The sequence below is a fragment of the Gobio gobio genome (genome assembly GCF_949357685.1).
Source record: "Gobio gobio genome assembly, chromosome: 23".
Classification (NCBI taxonomy): Eukaryota; Metazoa; Chordata; class Actinopteri; order Cypriniformes; family Gobionidae; genus Gobio; species Gobio gobio.
In genome coordinates, this window is record NC_137119.1 from 19,148,718 (window position 1) to 19,164,744 (window position 16,027).

Here is a 16,027-nt window from a genome sequence, read left to right on the forward strand (position 1 = left end):
CCATAGACAATAACTGCTGAAAGAGAACTGTTTCCTTCAAGTGTTTTAAAATCACAAAGAAATGCACTTTTTCATTAGAAAAAAAAAAATCCACCTTTAATAGTAGAAAATATTTACAGTACAAACCTTATCAGGAATTTACTCAAAAACCTTACGAGGGCAAAAAAAAAACCAAGCAAAATAATCGTTCATTAATCGTAATCGAGGTAAAATGTTCAATTAATCGAGGTTTTTATTTTTGGTCAAATCGTTACAGCCCTACATATAGCTCTTCAATGCCTTGGTAATATGGTTTCTATGGTATTTGAATGAAAAACAGTATACCTAGCCTAAAAACATTTAGTATAAATGCACAAATTCTATAGCTCAATCACAAAAAAAATACTGTAATAATATTCCACTACTCCTTTAATACATTTAATATATGTCTACATTAATAATATAATACAATTCTATATGATTATCATGCGGTGCAGTTAGTGTCACAACAGTAAATTCAGGTAAATTATGGATAAGATCGAAAAGCCTTCTGACTGTATCATTGCGCACAGTGTTTCTCCTGTTTGTCAGCGCTGTTACATCTGGCAATAAACTGGTTTAAATCACAGAGACATTTGTGTTTTTCGTTGAATGCACGCGCTTCTGGATCTCACAACGCGCTTTAGAGTTCGCATGACCAGAGTAAACGGATCTCTTCTAGTGAGCTCGCGCTGAGTGAGCACGCTGCCATTGGGACTTTGACCCGAGCGGATAAATTCGTAAACAATTCGTGCTACCTTTTATCAACAAATTTGCTGTCTTTGGATGATAACGCAAGGTTAGTTTCACTTTTAAAATAACGTTCGTCACCGCTTCCACTAATTTCCACTCGCTACTTTGATTGTGCATGTTAAAAGCTGACTGGCTGTTGTCGCATTCATTTCTGTTGCGCAATTGGGTAATCTATATTGAGTAAAAATGTCTAGAGCTCATCATCGTTATCGACATGAATTTTATCGCGATTCGATATGATATCGTTTATCGGCCCAGCCCTAACTCGCACCAAGGCAGCATTTATAATATAGTAAAATAGTCATATTGTGAAATAATATTATAATTTAAAATAATGTAATGTAATGGCAAAGCTGAATTTTCAGCATCATTACTCCAGTCTTCAGTGTCAAATGATCCTTCAGAAATCAGTCTAATACGCTGATCTAATGTGTTCAAGACGTATAGTTTCTTATCAATGTTGAAAACAGTTGTTCTGCTTAATATTTTGTGGAAACTGCTTTGAAACAATATGTATTGTATAAGGACCTGTTTACACCTGGATTTTAAGATGCATCACACTATTGGATCACAAGTGTTTGACGTTAAAAACAGGTGTAAACAGGGTGTAAAACATTTTGAGCATGTCTACTTTTGGCCACTGCAAGAGGTAGTCAAAAATGCATTCGATTTGACTGCTTTCGTAGTGTAAACGCTCATGTGGTCGAATGCGTTCAAACAGCTGCAAAACACCAACCAAATCTCTGCCTACTGAAGTGCAGAGACAGGATTTAAACATTGTCGGCTGAAGTTTGGTTTGAAGAAGAAAAACATACCAAGCACAATGTTCTCTCAACATTCCTGATTTCTAACACACACTACAGTGTTCAGCGTGGTCTTACGGCTGTCAGAGTAGAAACAAAAGCTCTCCGTGTTTTTCCGTCGTCTCTGGACGCATCAATATGTAAATTGCGTGAGCTTATTTTGTCAATTAAATTGAAAGAGCTGGAAAATAAAGTCCATACATTTATCCACCCATAGACAATCCCCTCAAAGAAATCAGGACAGAAGTGGTTGAAAGTGGACAAAAGAGACGGATTAAAACAGCAGCCGATCAACCAAAATGCATCTTACTATCAGGTGTAAACAGGGCCTAAAGCGCCATACAAATAAAGGTGACTTGACTTAATGGGGCTTTCACACTGGGCACATTTGCAGCACTCCCCACAGCACTGGTCCAGTTTCACATTCGCACTCAACCCTAGTGCATTTTACATCATCACTAACATGCACAGCGCATGATAGAAAACAGGACACAGGTCAATATGTAGTGTTTTTTTTATTAATTGGCAGCCATTATGTGCTGCAGAGTGAACAACAGTGGGGTTTACTGTATGTGCGGCGCATGAAGGCGGCTTTCTGCTGCTTGCAAACGGACTCTTGAAGAGACAGCGGATTGCAAGCTATTCATTTGTACTCACTATGCGCAATGACACTGCATACTCAGGCTCGCTGTCATCATAACTACTGTCATCCCTTACATGTGTTTTGTTGAACTAATGATTTCGTCATTGGCTAAAAGGCATGCGCAGGTTACTTTACTTCCTGAACAAGTGCGCACCAGAGTCCAAATAGCTTTCACATTCATGCAAATAGCAGCACAGTTGCAGTACAACCAAACTTAGACCACCTCATGCAAGTAGTCTCGGGTTTGGTACTCCGGTGTGCTCCCGGGTATGAATGACAGCTTACACATTACCAATTTGTCATGTGATCCAAGCCCCATTTCTAATTAAACTTCCAGTGTGAAAGCACCCTGAGACCAAGCAGGCTGACATGCAGATTTAAAATGGCTGTTTACACATCCCTAAATTAAATCCAATGCAGTGAGGTACACTGACAGACAATATACAAATGTCACCCAGTGGAAGAAACAGGAAACACTGAGTTGTATTGTGTACTAACCTAGCTCCTCTATGAGATGGCTGTAGTCGATGCGTTCCTGTGGATTCAATGAAGACAGCAGGAATCGTGGAGGATCCTTCTTCACCTCCTCTTCATCTTCAATCTGTTTAGAACAAATCCAGTTAGATCAGATTTGAACAAAAGGAGTTAGAACTGCTGTCCATGGATAGGTGTATGTGTACCTGTGGAAGGGGAATGGCTGGTGTTTTAGAAATGGGGAAAGCAATACTAGGAGCTTTAGGTGTTTCAGGGTTCTGTAGCGTGTCGGCTCGAGGAGGGGTCACCTTTGGCCTCAGTTGCGCATCAATGACTTCAAATGCGGCTAGAAAGGGTCAGAAGAGTTGAATCATTCAGAACATTAGTACTGTACTTTCACTTTTTCACACTCTACCGTTCAAAAGTTTGAGGTCAGTAAGTTTTTTTTTTAAATACTACTTTTCAGCAAGGACACATTAAATTGATAAAATGTGACAAAATAATTCAATTTCAAATAAATACTGCTCTTATAACTTTCCATTCATCAGAGAATCTTGGAAAGAATGCATCATAATTTCCACAAAATATTAAGGAGCACAACTGTTTTCACTGGTAATAATAAGAAATGTTTCTTGAGCACCAAATCAGCATATTATAATTTCTGAAGGATCAGGTGACACTGAAGACTAGAGCAGTGGTTCTCAAAGTGTGGTACGAGTACCACTAGTGGTACTCAGGCTGCCTCTAGTGGTACGCAGAGGAATAACTAAATTAATGTTAAAGGTCCCGTTTTTCCTGTTTTTTTGAAGCTTTGATTGTGAGATGCATACACTCAAACTACAGCGTCCCTGGCCAAAGAAAGGTGATTTGACTCCGGGATGAAAATAACAGCGTCTCGACGACATGGCGACAAACACACTACAAACTCAACCGAACGCAACACTTCCTCTTCTCCACGTGGGAGAGCAACAAGACCACGCCCCCTTTTTTGCGTATTCTTGTGGGCGGAGGTTAGTCAACAAACTGTTCTACTGACGTCATTAAAGCAGGATGTACAGGGATGTAGTCCAAACCGGCCGTTCGCTGCAGGCTTTGAAAGGGAACTTCTGTTAAATAAAATATCTCGCTTGGCATTGAACTTTGAGCTTTATAATTTTACAGGTATTATTTATGCTCTAACAGCAACATTACACACTAACTAAAGTTTGAAAAATGGGATCACGGAGAACAGGACTTTTAAAACGCATACATTTTAATTTAATCTTTATTTGAGTAAAGTTTACAGTACAGTTTTAATTTAACTTTACAACACGTTTAAATTGAATCATTATTTAATTATTTTATTAACCTGCAGAGTGTTAATGTACAAACCGTGTATTTACTGTGTATGTTAAAGTGGCTGACAACAAAAAATATTCTTATTAGGAATAAACTTTCTCGTTTTTGAGCTGTGCAGAGCTGTAGCTGAATAGTTAGGCCTACTACGCTACTGTATTTTAATGTTGGTCATTATGTTGGTACTTGGAGAGCCAAATATTTTCGGAGGTGGTACTTGGTATAAAAAGTTTGAGAACCACTGGACTAGAGTAATGGCCGCTAAAAATTAAGCTTTGCCATCACAGGAATAATTTACATTTTAAAATATACTAAAATAGACAGTTGTTTTAAATTTTAATATTTCAAAATATTACGGTTTTTACTGGATTTTTGATCAAATAAATTCAGCCTTGGTAAGCATAAGAGACATCTTTCAAAAATATTAAAAAAACTGGAACTCTTTAAAATGCAAAACTTGGCATACCCATTTCCACAAGTTCGGAGTCAGTCATGGAGTCCCTGCCATTGGTTGTGTGGTCAGACAGAGGCAGCGGAACGAGGGCGAGGGGTTCGGAGTGTTGGGAGGGGCTTCCAGGCCACTGCAGGTTATCGGCCAGTTTAGCTCTCTCCTCTCGTGCTGTGGGGTCATCCCACACAATCTGCTCACTCTGAGACGGCTCAGTGTTCAGGTCCACAGCCACTTGACGTGACATCCTGACAAAACACAATCTCTTAACATGCAATCCTAAAAATGCTACTTCACAAAGCAAAAAGTGAGACATGATACAACAGCCTTCTGGTGAACAGGATGCACCAAAAACACTCGTCCTGTGTTCCATAATGAACAAGATTTCAGATGCTACAAGCTTTGACACACTGATGGGATCAGAGTGAGTACTCTGGGTAGTCTTGTTTGTATACCGTAGGGCCTCTAAATTGCGGCTCCGTCTACCCATTCGCCCCAGACTGTCTGGGGTGTGGGGTGAGTCCAGCCCCCCTGAGCCTGTTCTGGCCAACCGTGCGGAGCCTCGACGACCGCTGGTCAGTTTAGTGGCAGACATGATCTCCTGTAGCTGCCTTTGAAGATTTTCCCTCATCTCCAGTGCTTCTGTAAGATCTAAGGGAGAGATAAGAAAAAAGGAGGAGAGAAAATGAGCTCTGAATTGTGACTTCAGAACAGTCAGAGACAAACTGAGAGATCACATCTTTAAAGAGAACTCACTTTTTCTCTCAGTACTGAGGGTCTGATCTTTCTCAGGTTCTCCTAAACTGACTTGCTGAGGGGTTGAGATGTCTGTTATGTTGTCATCAGGGTCAAGCTTTAAAAAAAAAAGTTAACAAAGAAAAAAAAAGCTCAATAATATGGTGGGATTGAAGAGTATGAATAATGCAGTTATTAATCCCTCACCCTGGTCTCCTCATTCTCTGTGAGCACCCTGAGTCTGGTGCGGGGGGTGGCAGGGGGAGGTGACCTCTGAGTACAATCTGCCACCTGACTCATGGTGAGGCTCATTTTGGGGTTGAATGTGAAAGGGTAGAGTGACTCGGACACATGTTTCTGCTCATCTGCACACTGAAAATGGAATGGACAACGAATTCAACGAATTCTCCAACTTTCACAATGCTTTACAGTCCCTTACAGTAGTTTTTCAAGTTTCCATCGAAAATGCAAAATTAACATAAATGTCGATTTGTTTGCAATCCTGCATAATTTGACAATTCGCCCTTTCACCACAAAATGATCACAAAAATTAATAAATAATAATTATCTAATTGAATTATCCCTAATTTAAAGTTGTAATGCATTATTTTCACAAGGATACAAATAAGTGCCAACGACCGAAGCGATTAAGGATGAATGACTAAATGATAGTCCTAAAAAGAGTTATTAAAAGCACTGTATACAGCAAAAGTGTTCTCTTTCTAGGCTTATTCGCTTGAGTGGTCAAACACACACAATGATATAAAAAAGTCTGTCTTGGCGGTTATATATTATGCGAACAAACAGTGTCAGTATTGAATCTATGCATTACTGTAGGTCTTAAAGTGAAAGCAACCTAATAGACCCGCTGCCGTCTGTTCTGTTAATGTTAAACAAACAACAGGGGGAAAAGCTGTACTTAAAGTACTGTCTTTATCTTTATGTTGCATTTATTTTTCAATTGTCATTTGTTTCTTGACTGATTACTTGAGAACTTTATTATTTGTATTAGGAAAGTATTTGTTTTACTTTCTGAACAAGTGCACACCCGAGTCCAAATTGCTTTCACATTCACGTGACAGTTGACAGTTCCTACCCCTAAACCTACCCATCACAGAAAACGTTCTGCATTTTTATATTTTACAAAAAAAAATTTGATTTATAAGCTTGTTTCCTCATGGGGACCTCAATTTAGGTCCCCACGGTGACACGAGTCCCCATGAGTCAGTGCACTGTTTACATACAGGGAGTGCAGAATTATTAGGCACGTTGATTTTCTGATCATATTTTTTTTCCAGGCACATTTGACCAATTCCAAACCACAGTAATCCTAATAACTACTATTGATTTAGTATTTAATAATGTATAAGTGATATATAATTGTTCATGAAGGCTGGAAATGAAAATCACCTTATATTCAGGTGTGCAGAATTATTAGGCATGTTTTCTTTTACAGATAAATTGAGCCAAAAAAGAGATTTAACTCAGACTGAAAAGTCAAAAAGTATTAAATGCCCATGAGAAGGATGCAATACTAATGCAATACTAGACATTGCAGTTAAGGCATGACCATTGGACAGTGAAATGCTCGTTGGGTCAGCAGGATCTGACAAAAACAGGTGGTGAAGAAAAGACACCTGTTAACTGCAAAAGAATTAACAATTAAGGTGAAGAATTAAGGGTGAAACCATCAGGAACCCTTTAGTCTCCAGCGCCACCATTTTCCAAAGCTGCAACCTACCTGGAGTCTCCAGAAGTGCAAGGTGTCAGGATCTCAGAGACTTCAGTTAGGTAAAGAATCCTAAAAAATGACCCCCACTAGATAAGAATCACAAGCTGAAGTGTTGTAAAATATTTGAAGAAGGTTTTTTTTATAGGCTTTATGGACAGATAGGTTGAGAGTGACTCTTGAAGGACCAGCACCACATCCTCTAGTACCACTGTTTGAAGAATTCATCTTCCAGAATCTGGCAGTACGTTTTGGGAGTTCATTTTTAGTCCATCTCTGCAAAACGGACTTCAGGATGGACTAAAATGAACTCCCAAAACGTACTGCCAGATTCTGGAAGATGAATTCTTCAAACAGTGGTACTAGAGGATGTGGTGCTGGTCCTTCAAGAGTCATTCTCAACCTATAAAACCTATAAAGCCTATAAAAAAGCAGGCTTCATGTATTTTACAACACTTCAGCTTATGATTCTTATTTAGTGGGGGTCATTTTTTAGGATTCTTTACCTAACTGAAGTCTCTGAGATCCTGACACCTTGCACTTCTGGAGACTCCAGGTAGGTTGCAGCACTGGAAAATGGTGGCGCTGGAGACTAAAGGGTTCCTGATGGTTTCACCCTTAATTCTTCACCTTAATTCTTAATTCTTTTGCAGTTAACAGGTGTCTTTTCTCCGCCACCTGTTTTTGTCTGACCTTGCTGACCCAACGAGCATTTCACTGTCCAAAGGTCACGCCTTAACTGCAATGTCTAGTATTGCATTAGTATTGCATCCTTTTCATGGGCATTTAATACTGTTTGACTTTTCAGTCTGAGTTAAATCTCTTTTTTGGCTCAATTTATCTGTAAAAGAAAACATGCCTAATAATTCTGCACACCTGAATATAAGGTGATTTTCATTTCCAGCCTTCATGAACAATTATATATCACTTATACATTATTAAATACTAAATCAATAGTAGTTATTAGGATTACTGTTGTTTGGAATTGGTAAAATGTGCCTGGAAAAAAAATATGATCAGAAAATCAACGTGCCTAATAATTCTGCACTCCCTGTATGTAAACAGCATAAGAGTCTGACACAGGCTAGAACGAAAATGTTGAATAAAGTTCAACATTTGTTTGTTTTTGCGCACACAAAAAGTATTCTTGTCACTTAATAAAATTAAGGTTCAACCACTGGAGTCACATGGACTATTTTAATGATGTCTTTACTACCTTTCTGGGCCTTGAAAGTGTTAATTAAATAGCTGCCTATGGATGGTCCAGAGAGCTCTCGGATTTCATCAAAAATATTTTAATTTGTGTTCCGAAGATGAACTAAATCCAAACTTATCGTTTGGAACGACATGAGGGTCTGATTTTTGATGTACTCCAAGCGCTCCTGCAACTTCTGATACTAATGTATCATTTATATTTACATTGGGGATGTACAATACATCAATAACATATTGGCAATCTACTATTTTTAATTTATCGTTTCATAAGTGTTGATGCTCATTTCCCCAATTTTCACATTTTGATAACCTTTGCCATAATTTAATAACACTTAAATGTACTCTTTAGCAGATTTCAAAATGAAACTACATTTTTCATACTGTACAATATAATGTGTTGGCCAGAATTTTGATATTGGTGTATCCCCAATTTATTTATAGACACTTTGTTTTGCGCAATATGCATTTAGAAGTATCTGCATTTTACGTACAGCCTGTAGCCAGTGTTGTGACACTATATGAAGTCCTCTCTCTTTGACAGCTCTGTATTCTTTACTGTTGTCTCCAACTTTACCCTGGTAGATGTAATGAGTGACAGAGTCATCACACGACCACCTAAAACAGACATGACATTAGACTTTGCACCTTCACCCTAAAATATGTCTCACCAACATCTCAGCTGGCACTGTGTTTAGATGCATGCATTGTAGTTTGATTCTGTGAGTTAGATATTTAGATTTGTTAAATACCTGAAGTCTGCCCCGAGAGAGGCGGCCACTGCATTGAGTTCACTCTGTTTCTTGCTTAATTTCTTGCTCACACACACCACCACATCCCTGAGAGGAGCTGCAGCCTTTTGCTCCACCTGCAAGACACACACATACCTGTAAAAATCTGTATTCAAATAAACGTTGTGTGTGCATATGTGAGTGAGTGTGTGTATACCTCAGGTTCAGGCTCTTTTCCCAGTTGCGGACTGGCAGTCATGGCTGCGAGGTTTGTGACATGACTGCGGTTGCTGTTGGCAACTGCAGCTTTAAGATTCCTCTCGATGACCTCTGACAGAGGAGTCTCCGCCCGTTGACCTTGCTGAGGGTTATTACCAGGAGTCTGTAAATGGTCAAACACATCCTGCAACACAGATGTACCAACATATTACAAAACACTTATGATTTAGTTTTATCTTAATCATCCACTCCTCTCTGACCCTTAGAATTAAGCAGGATGGTTTTCCATTGTATCTTGTATATATAAAATGAGCTCTCTTATGATTAACCCCTTTGCATCTGGAATGAGCAACAGTTTCCAACCAAGTTTCTGAATACTGAACAGACACTGATTTGTAAATGGAATGATGTTGACAATTGAATGATGAGTGTGTGGCCTTTTCATATCTGTTTATTAACAACATTTTAACCCTAAACATAGATAAATATGTTTTCTGAGCTTGAAAAAAAGAGTTATCCCTTCCCATTTCCAGCTGACCTTAGTGTTAAATGAGGGTCCGAAGAGTCGGTCTCTGCTCAGGAACCGAGAAGGAGTGTCTAGTTGGAGGGAGGAGTCTTTTTGCAGGGCTCCTTTGGCTTCCTCTTGTCCTGGGGTTGCCACCTCCACCTGCTCCTCCTCTCCCTGTCTCAACTTTCTGACTGCTGAACGGACAGTGCGGCTCTGAAAGCGAGTCGTGTCCAGAGGGGTGATGGCAGCACTATTTTGTGGGCCCAGAAGGGGTAGCTCTGGGGAGCGTTGCAGGAGGCGCAGGGGCGGCGGGTCTTTCTGAGATGCTCCAACAAAACTGTCTTCACTTCTCTCTATGGGAAATCACAAAGAGAGAGTAATAATATAATGTCCGAATGACCATTTAATGATGGTGTATGACATTTCTTAATCTCATGTGCAGAAACAAAAAAAGGAAATTAAATCACAAAATGTTTATTAAAGAGAGCTCACAAAAACAGTAACGACCATATAATTGCTAATAAAACATTTGGGATCATCCATTATAATTCTACTTCTGACTAACCTGGAGAAGGTGGCAGGTCAACCAGGTATCGTCCCTCATCGGCACGCTTCCCTGTTCTGGCAGACTCTAAAACCCAGCGGATCGTGACTGCAGGCAGACCCCATTTCTGGGCTGCCTGGTACTTGGTGCCCTCAGGTGTCTGGAGTACCAGATGAGTGCTGGCCAGCATTCCCTTCCTTTGATTAGCAGTCCGCACAAAGTAATCCTGAACACTGCAGATAGACGTGTAGGGGGAAAGAAATAAGAAAATAGAAGATTAGATCTGAGAATTGTAAGGAATACAGCAATTCTGGTTATAATTCTGAATCTGAAACATTTGCTGTGCTTTTTTGTAGTGCCGCACAATTTGGCCAAACATAGTAACACATTGAACAAAATAAGAAATATTACTTTTGTAATAATACTATTTTCACTGTACAAAAAAAAAAAAAAGATTTTAAGAAATGGCCAACGCTTTACAATAAGGTTTTATTAGTTAATGTATCAACTAACATGAATGAACCATGAACAATACAATTGTTACTGTATTTGTTAATCCTTGTTAACATTAGTTAATAAAAAAAATTAAGCTGTTCATTATATGTTCATGTTACTTCACAGTGCATTAACTAATGTTAACAAATACAAAAAAAGTTACAACTTTTGATAACTTTTATTTTACATTACAAATTTAAACATTTAAATGTTTCAAACATTAAACCATCAAGTTTTTATTTTGGTGGAAACCTGCCTGGAACACTTAAAGGGACAGTTCACACAAAGATTAAAATGCTGTCATAATTTAGTCACCCTCAAGTTGTTCCAAACCTCTATGAATTTCTTTCTTCTGCGGAACAAAAAATAAGTTATTTTGAAAAATATGGGCAACCAAACAATTGATGGGCCCAACTGATTTCCATAATATGGAGGAAAAACATACTATGGAAGTCAAAAGTAAATAGTGACAGAATTTTCATTTTTGGGTGAACTATTCCTTTAAATCTTTTTATATTCGGCAGCAAGTTTATAAACACTGCTCAGTCCAAATGTAGTGAAATGGGTGACACACACTGCGTTGTTAAATGCACGTTTATAAGCAACCCAAACTCAGAGCACTGATGGAGTTCCTTTGGAGCAGCATTTACAGCAAACAGAGGAGCTCTGTGACACTGAAAACAATGGGTGATGAGCTGCTCACCTGTAAAGGAACACAATGCCGTAATTTTCTCTTAAATTGTGCTACACATTTTTTTAATTAATGCTGCCTTCACGTGCCATTAGAAATGTCCTACTTCCCACTTCAGAAGTCTGGATTACGAGCTTGTTGCATTTAAGTGCTTTATTGTCGGAATGAGCACAAATCGTGGAGGACACCAGGTTTATTCTTGCCTATTTATTGGAAAATCTTATTAAAACCAATATTATATGTAGTGTCACATGCACTGACAACCATAAACATTTGCGATGCTATCCAGATAGTCCACTTTCTGACGATTCTGTATAATTTCGGTGGAATGCAGGCTGTTTTCGGTGTGTATAAAACATACAATACGCTTCAAATGATTACTCGACGTATATGTAAATATACACTACATTAATGACAAGACAATACGATCTAGCTGTTTTGGGGAAAAAAGTAATAAATCATACCTGTCACAGCAGTAGTTTAAGTTCTATGTTTAAAGTTAATAGCGTTCATGTGCATTTTTTCTCCTAGGAAACTCGTATTTACGATAATGCACATGAAGGCAGCATAAAATACAGCTTTTACAATTTGATAATCGCACTTAGCCATTTTTTTTTATAGTTCAGTTCTACATCCCAGTGTAGACTGATAATTAAAATAATTCAAAACTTTATCAGTTTTAATTAGTATAATGAAACCTTGACTGAATTAATGACAATATCCATCTCACAAGGAAGGTGGTTGTGTTTACTTCAGACTTGTGAAGTTATGTTAAGAACTTGAAACTGCCAAGAAGGTGAACAGAAGGTCTCACCTTGCTCCCAGGTGTTTGGCGAGCTGAATAAGAGACTCTCTCTCGGCTCCAGTAAACTGACTGACGGACAGCACACAGTCTTTGAGAGGAGAGAAGCCCTCTCTCACTGTCACTGGAGTGAATAGAGGATGAGAGGCTAACGGCAACACACACTGCTGCTCCACACACATGGCCTAAACACAAACAGGTCAGTAGTAGTGAATGACAAAAATTACAAAAGATCTCGTCTGTGCATAAACACTGTGGGGTTTTTTTCTTACCAGCCAGGTATCTGTTACGACCTCATCTACTGTGGCTTCCACGTCACAGCCAAGCAGTGGCACGATGGCATAATGCGCTACTGCTCTGGAGCGGCCGACCAAAATCTTCCCAGCGTTTTCCATAACTAGCTCTGAGAGCTGGGCTTCAGCCTCAGCTCCAAAACCAACCAAGATGAAGCGCTTCCTTGAAAACAGGCCACCCTCTGAGGTTTCAACCAAGGTTGAGTCCTTCCTTACAGCGGGAGGATCTGGAAGCAAAACGCTCTGCCTACTGCTAGTGGCCTGAGGCAGCTCCACTACAGAAAAGACAGTCAGGGAAGAATGAGGAAGACAGATAAGAGTACACAGAAGGGGAATGAAACATTTATCAACTCACCCACAGTCTGTTCATTGTCCATGTACTGCGAGAGCAGGTCTTCTTCTGCTCTGGCTTGACGGGCTGGACTAGGGGCAGGAGGGGGAGCTACAGAGAGTCTGGAGGCACGGGGAGCAGTTTTCTGAGCAGCAGGCAAATCAACAGCAGGGGGCAGGAAGGATGGATGGAAGTAGCCATCCTCTGGAAGCAAAGTACCATGGGAGAAACTGTCCAGCAGCCACTGCACGGTCACTATATGGGGTCTAAGGAGAACCACATTTTAATCACTTATATTGCTCCTTATTCTGGCTAAGGTTGGCAACTTAGGAACATGTACCATGAACCTTGCATATTCAACTAGTTCTTCTTACAAAGTACTTACAAAGGCCCTGATATACTCATGGCGAAGTTCTGTTTCACATTGGTGCAAAAAGAAGTTAAGGTTTGAGAGCTTTTCAGAGATACACTCTTAGCGGACATTTTTATGAAGCAACGTGAGTGCTTTGCTTTCGTAAAAAAACATAATTTACCTCTATATTTACAAAATAATATTATCCAAAGCACGTTCACGGAACAACTTCCGGTCTTGAGTCAACACAACACGCATGCGTTGTGTGTGTCAATATTTTCATAAATTATGTCTTTCCTATCGTTTTGGATCATGAATGTGTAAATTGCGTTGCTCCCAATGGAGGGACAGAAAGCCATCAAATTTCATCAAAAATATCTTAATTTGTGTTCCAAAGATGAACAAAGGTCTTATGGGTTTAGAACAACATGAGGGTGAGTAATTAATGAAATAATTTTCATTTTTGGGTGAACTAACCCTTTCAGACTTAGACCAGATTTTTTTTTTTTAATGACATCACATCAGTTATTTATTCTATTTAGCTTGAAGTATATCAGGGGGTTATTCCAGAAAGCAGGTTATGTGACATACCTGGGTATGTTTAAGAGTAAGCGGATAACCACAACTTTCGGTTCCAAAGATGGAGGTAACTTTCTGGGTATAGATAGTGAGCCATAGCAACTCACTATCTGGGTTAGTTTGCGTAATGATGTATGTTATATAATTTATACAGTTATATTAATATAACTAAATGTGTTATATAGTTACAATTATATAATATAAAATATTATATATTAATTCTAAAAGGACTATTATAACAAGATAATATTAAAATGTTAATTCAATTCAATTATATTTATTATTTATTTTATTGTCATCTCACACATGGATCTGCATTCAATTAATTAGCATCAAACAAACAATGTAATCCTAAATCTCAGTGAATGGTGGCGATGTGCACTAAGTAGGTTGTGTAAATCGCCATTAACCAAAAGAAGGAAGAAAGAAGTAGAATGGCCGCTTTTTCTTAGCGTCTGTTTCCATTGTGAATCATCGATTCATTACTGTGTAGAGAATGTCTTGTGTGCTAACCGGGAACATACGCTGCGTTGTCTGAACTTACTCACAGACGCGTTTTTGGAACCAGCATACCGAGTAATTAAGGTTTGGGTTAATCAATCGAAAGTTCAAGGTACATGTGACGGTAAGTTAACCTTGCTTTCTGGAATACTCCCCAGGTCCTTTATTGCAACCTGGATCCTAAACTTTGTTTGGTGGGCCTATAAAAACCTATAAAGCAATTAAAACAAAATAATGCCCATTTGCCTAACCTGTGAGGGGCTTTGTCAAGGAAGACTTTGACCCCCTGGTCTGGTTCTCCCATCACTATGTGTGTGAGCTCCTGACTGGGCTGGTTGAAGCGCAGACCTCCAGCAGAGTTCACCATCCGCCTCAGTTTCTCCAGTTTCTTTCCTGAAAGGCCACACAGGTACAACTACAGGAAGAAAAGAGGGTAGAGAACAGGTTTTTTGTTTCAGACTCAACATTTAAATCCACACAAATGCAACATGACTTCATTTAGATTTTTAATCTAACAATGTCCCAAATGTGTGACTTATAAATATGCAGGAAACATACGTGATGCACTCATATTTGAGTAAAACTAACCTTACAGCCATCCAACAGGTCATCAACTCGACAGACAGTGATGTCAAATGAGTCGACAGGATCAGGAATCTCCATGTGGCTGATTCCTGTGGTGAGCGCTGTTTCATTTACATTCATGCTGATATTGGATATATGACTCAATCCCAGAAGTGAGGGACCTTCTACACAAACAAATGACAAAGTGAATTCAATGAATCAAAATTAATGATATTTTTATGTTTTATGAAATAAATAAAAATTATAACCATCTTTTGTTTTGTCAATTTACACACTAGCTTAAAAAGTTAAGGGTCCGTAAAATTTTTTAATGGTTTGAAAGAAGTCTCTTATGCTCAAAAAGGCTGCATTTATTTGATCAAAAATAGTAATATTGTGAAATATAATTACAATTTCACAAAATAGTTTTCCATTTAAAATATATTTTAAGATGTAATTTATTCCTGTGATGTCAAAGCTGAATTTTTACCATTATTACTCCAGTCTTCAGTGTCACATGATCCTTCAGAAATCATTCCAATATGCTGCTCAAGAAATTATTATCAATGTTGAAAACAGTTGTGCTGCTTTAAATATTTTTGTGGAAACCGTGATACCTTTTTCAGGATTCTTTGATGAATAGAAAGTTCAAAAGAACAGCATTTATTTAAAATAGAAATCTTTTAAAATATAATTAAAGCCACACTATGTAATTTTTCACCGCTAGAGGTTGCACACTGGTCTTGGTCTCGACTTGGTTTCGGATTAGGTGGTCTTGACTACAACACTACACTACGCTGCAGTAAGCTAGATCGATATTAGGCATGGTAAAACATGGTACTCGCTGTAAATCAAGAAGACGAATAACAACTAACTGTGTTGAGCTATATAACAATGATTTGTTTTCTGTCTATGAATGTATCCAAACAGTTGTTCATCTGTCTAATAAAACACATAATATATTAAAGCGTCTTTGGTGTTTCCATGGTTTCTACAAAAAATTTAAATGTAGGGTAACACGGATATGATGTCATTGATAGGTGACGCACAGACACTGGTCTGTGTCCTGGTTAAAATTGCTTATTTCTCTGGATTTAAACATTCTTGGAAACATTTGGGATAATGCAAGTACACAAGTCAACAAAATACATAACATTGTTCTAGTGGTTTTTGGATATTTGAATCCAAAAATCTTACATATTGTTCCTTTAATGTCACTTTTGATCAATTAAATGCATCCTTGCTGAATCTAAGTTTTAATTATTTT

General features: G+C 38.5%; 1 protein-coding gene across 1 annotated transcript in view; it reads right to left on the reverse strand.

Annotated features, from left to right (window-relative positions):
- The window catches only part of topbp1 (DNA topoisomerase II binding protein 1), a 31,321-nt gene that overhangs the window by 9,391 nt on the left and 5,903 nt on the right, over positions 1 to 16,027 (reverse strand). Inside the window, exons 8-23 of the mRNA XM_079806188.1 lie at positions 14,785 to 14,945; positions 14,448 to 14,611; positions 12,789 to 13,030; positions 12,413 to 12,708; positions 12,153 to 12,325; positions 10,174 to 10,385; positions 9,639 to 9,961; positions 9,099 to 9,284; positions 8,903 to 9,018; positions 8,645 to 8,768; positions 5,417 to 5,581; positions 5,231 to 5,327; positions 4,930 to 5,125; positions 4,493 to 4,722; positions 2,898 to 3,037; positions 2,716 to 2,818 (exon numbers count right to left, since the gene is read on the reverse strand). Coding sequence (XP_079662314.1) covers positions 2,716 to 2,818; positions 2,898 to 3,037; positions 4,493 to 4,722; positions 4,930 to 5,125; positions 5,231 to 5,327; positions 5,417 to 5,581; positions 8,645 to 8,768; positions 8,903 to 9,018; positions 9,099 to 9,284; positions 9,639 to 9,961; positions 10,174 to 10,385; positions 12,153 to 12,325; positions 12,413 to 12,708; positions 12,789 to 13,030; positions 14,448 to 14,611; positions 14,785 to 14,945 — 2,928 coding nt within the window. The remainder of the gene's footprint in view (positions 1 to 2,715; positions 2,819 to 2,897; positions 3,038 to 4,492; positions 4,723 to 4,929; positions 5,126 to 5,230; positions 5,328 to 5,416; positions 5,582 to 8,644; positions 8,769 to 8,902; positions 9,019 to 9,098; positions 9,285 to 9,638; positions 9,962 to 10,173; positions 10,386 to 12,152; positions 12,326 to 12,412; positions 12,709 to 12,788; positions 13,031 to 14,447; positions 14,612 to 14,784; positions 14,946 to 16,027) is intronic.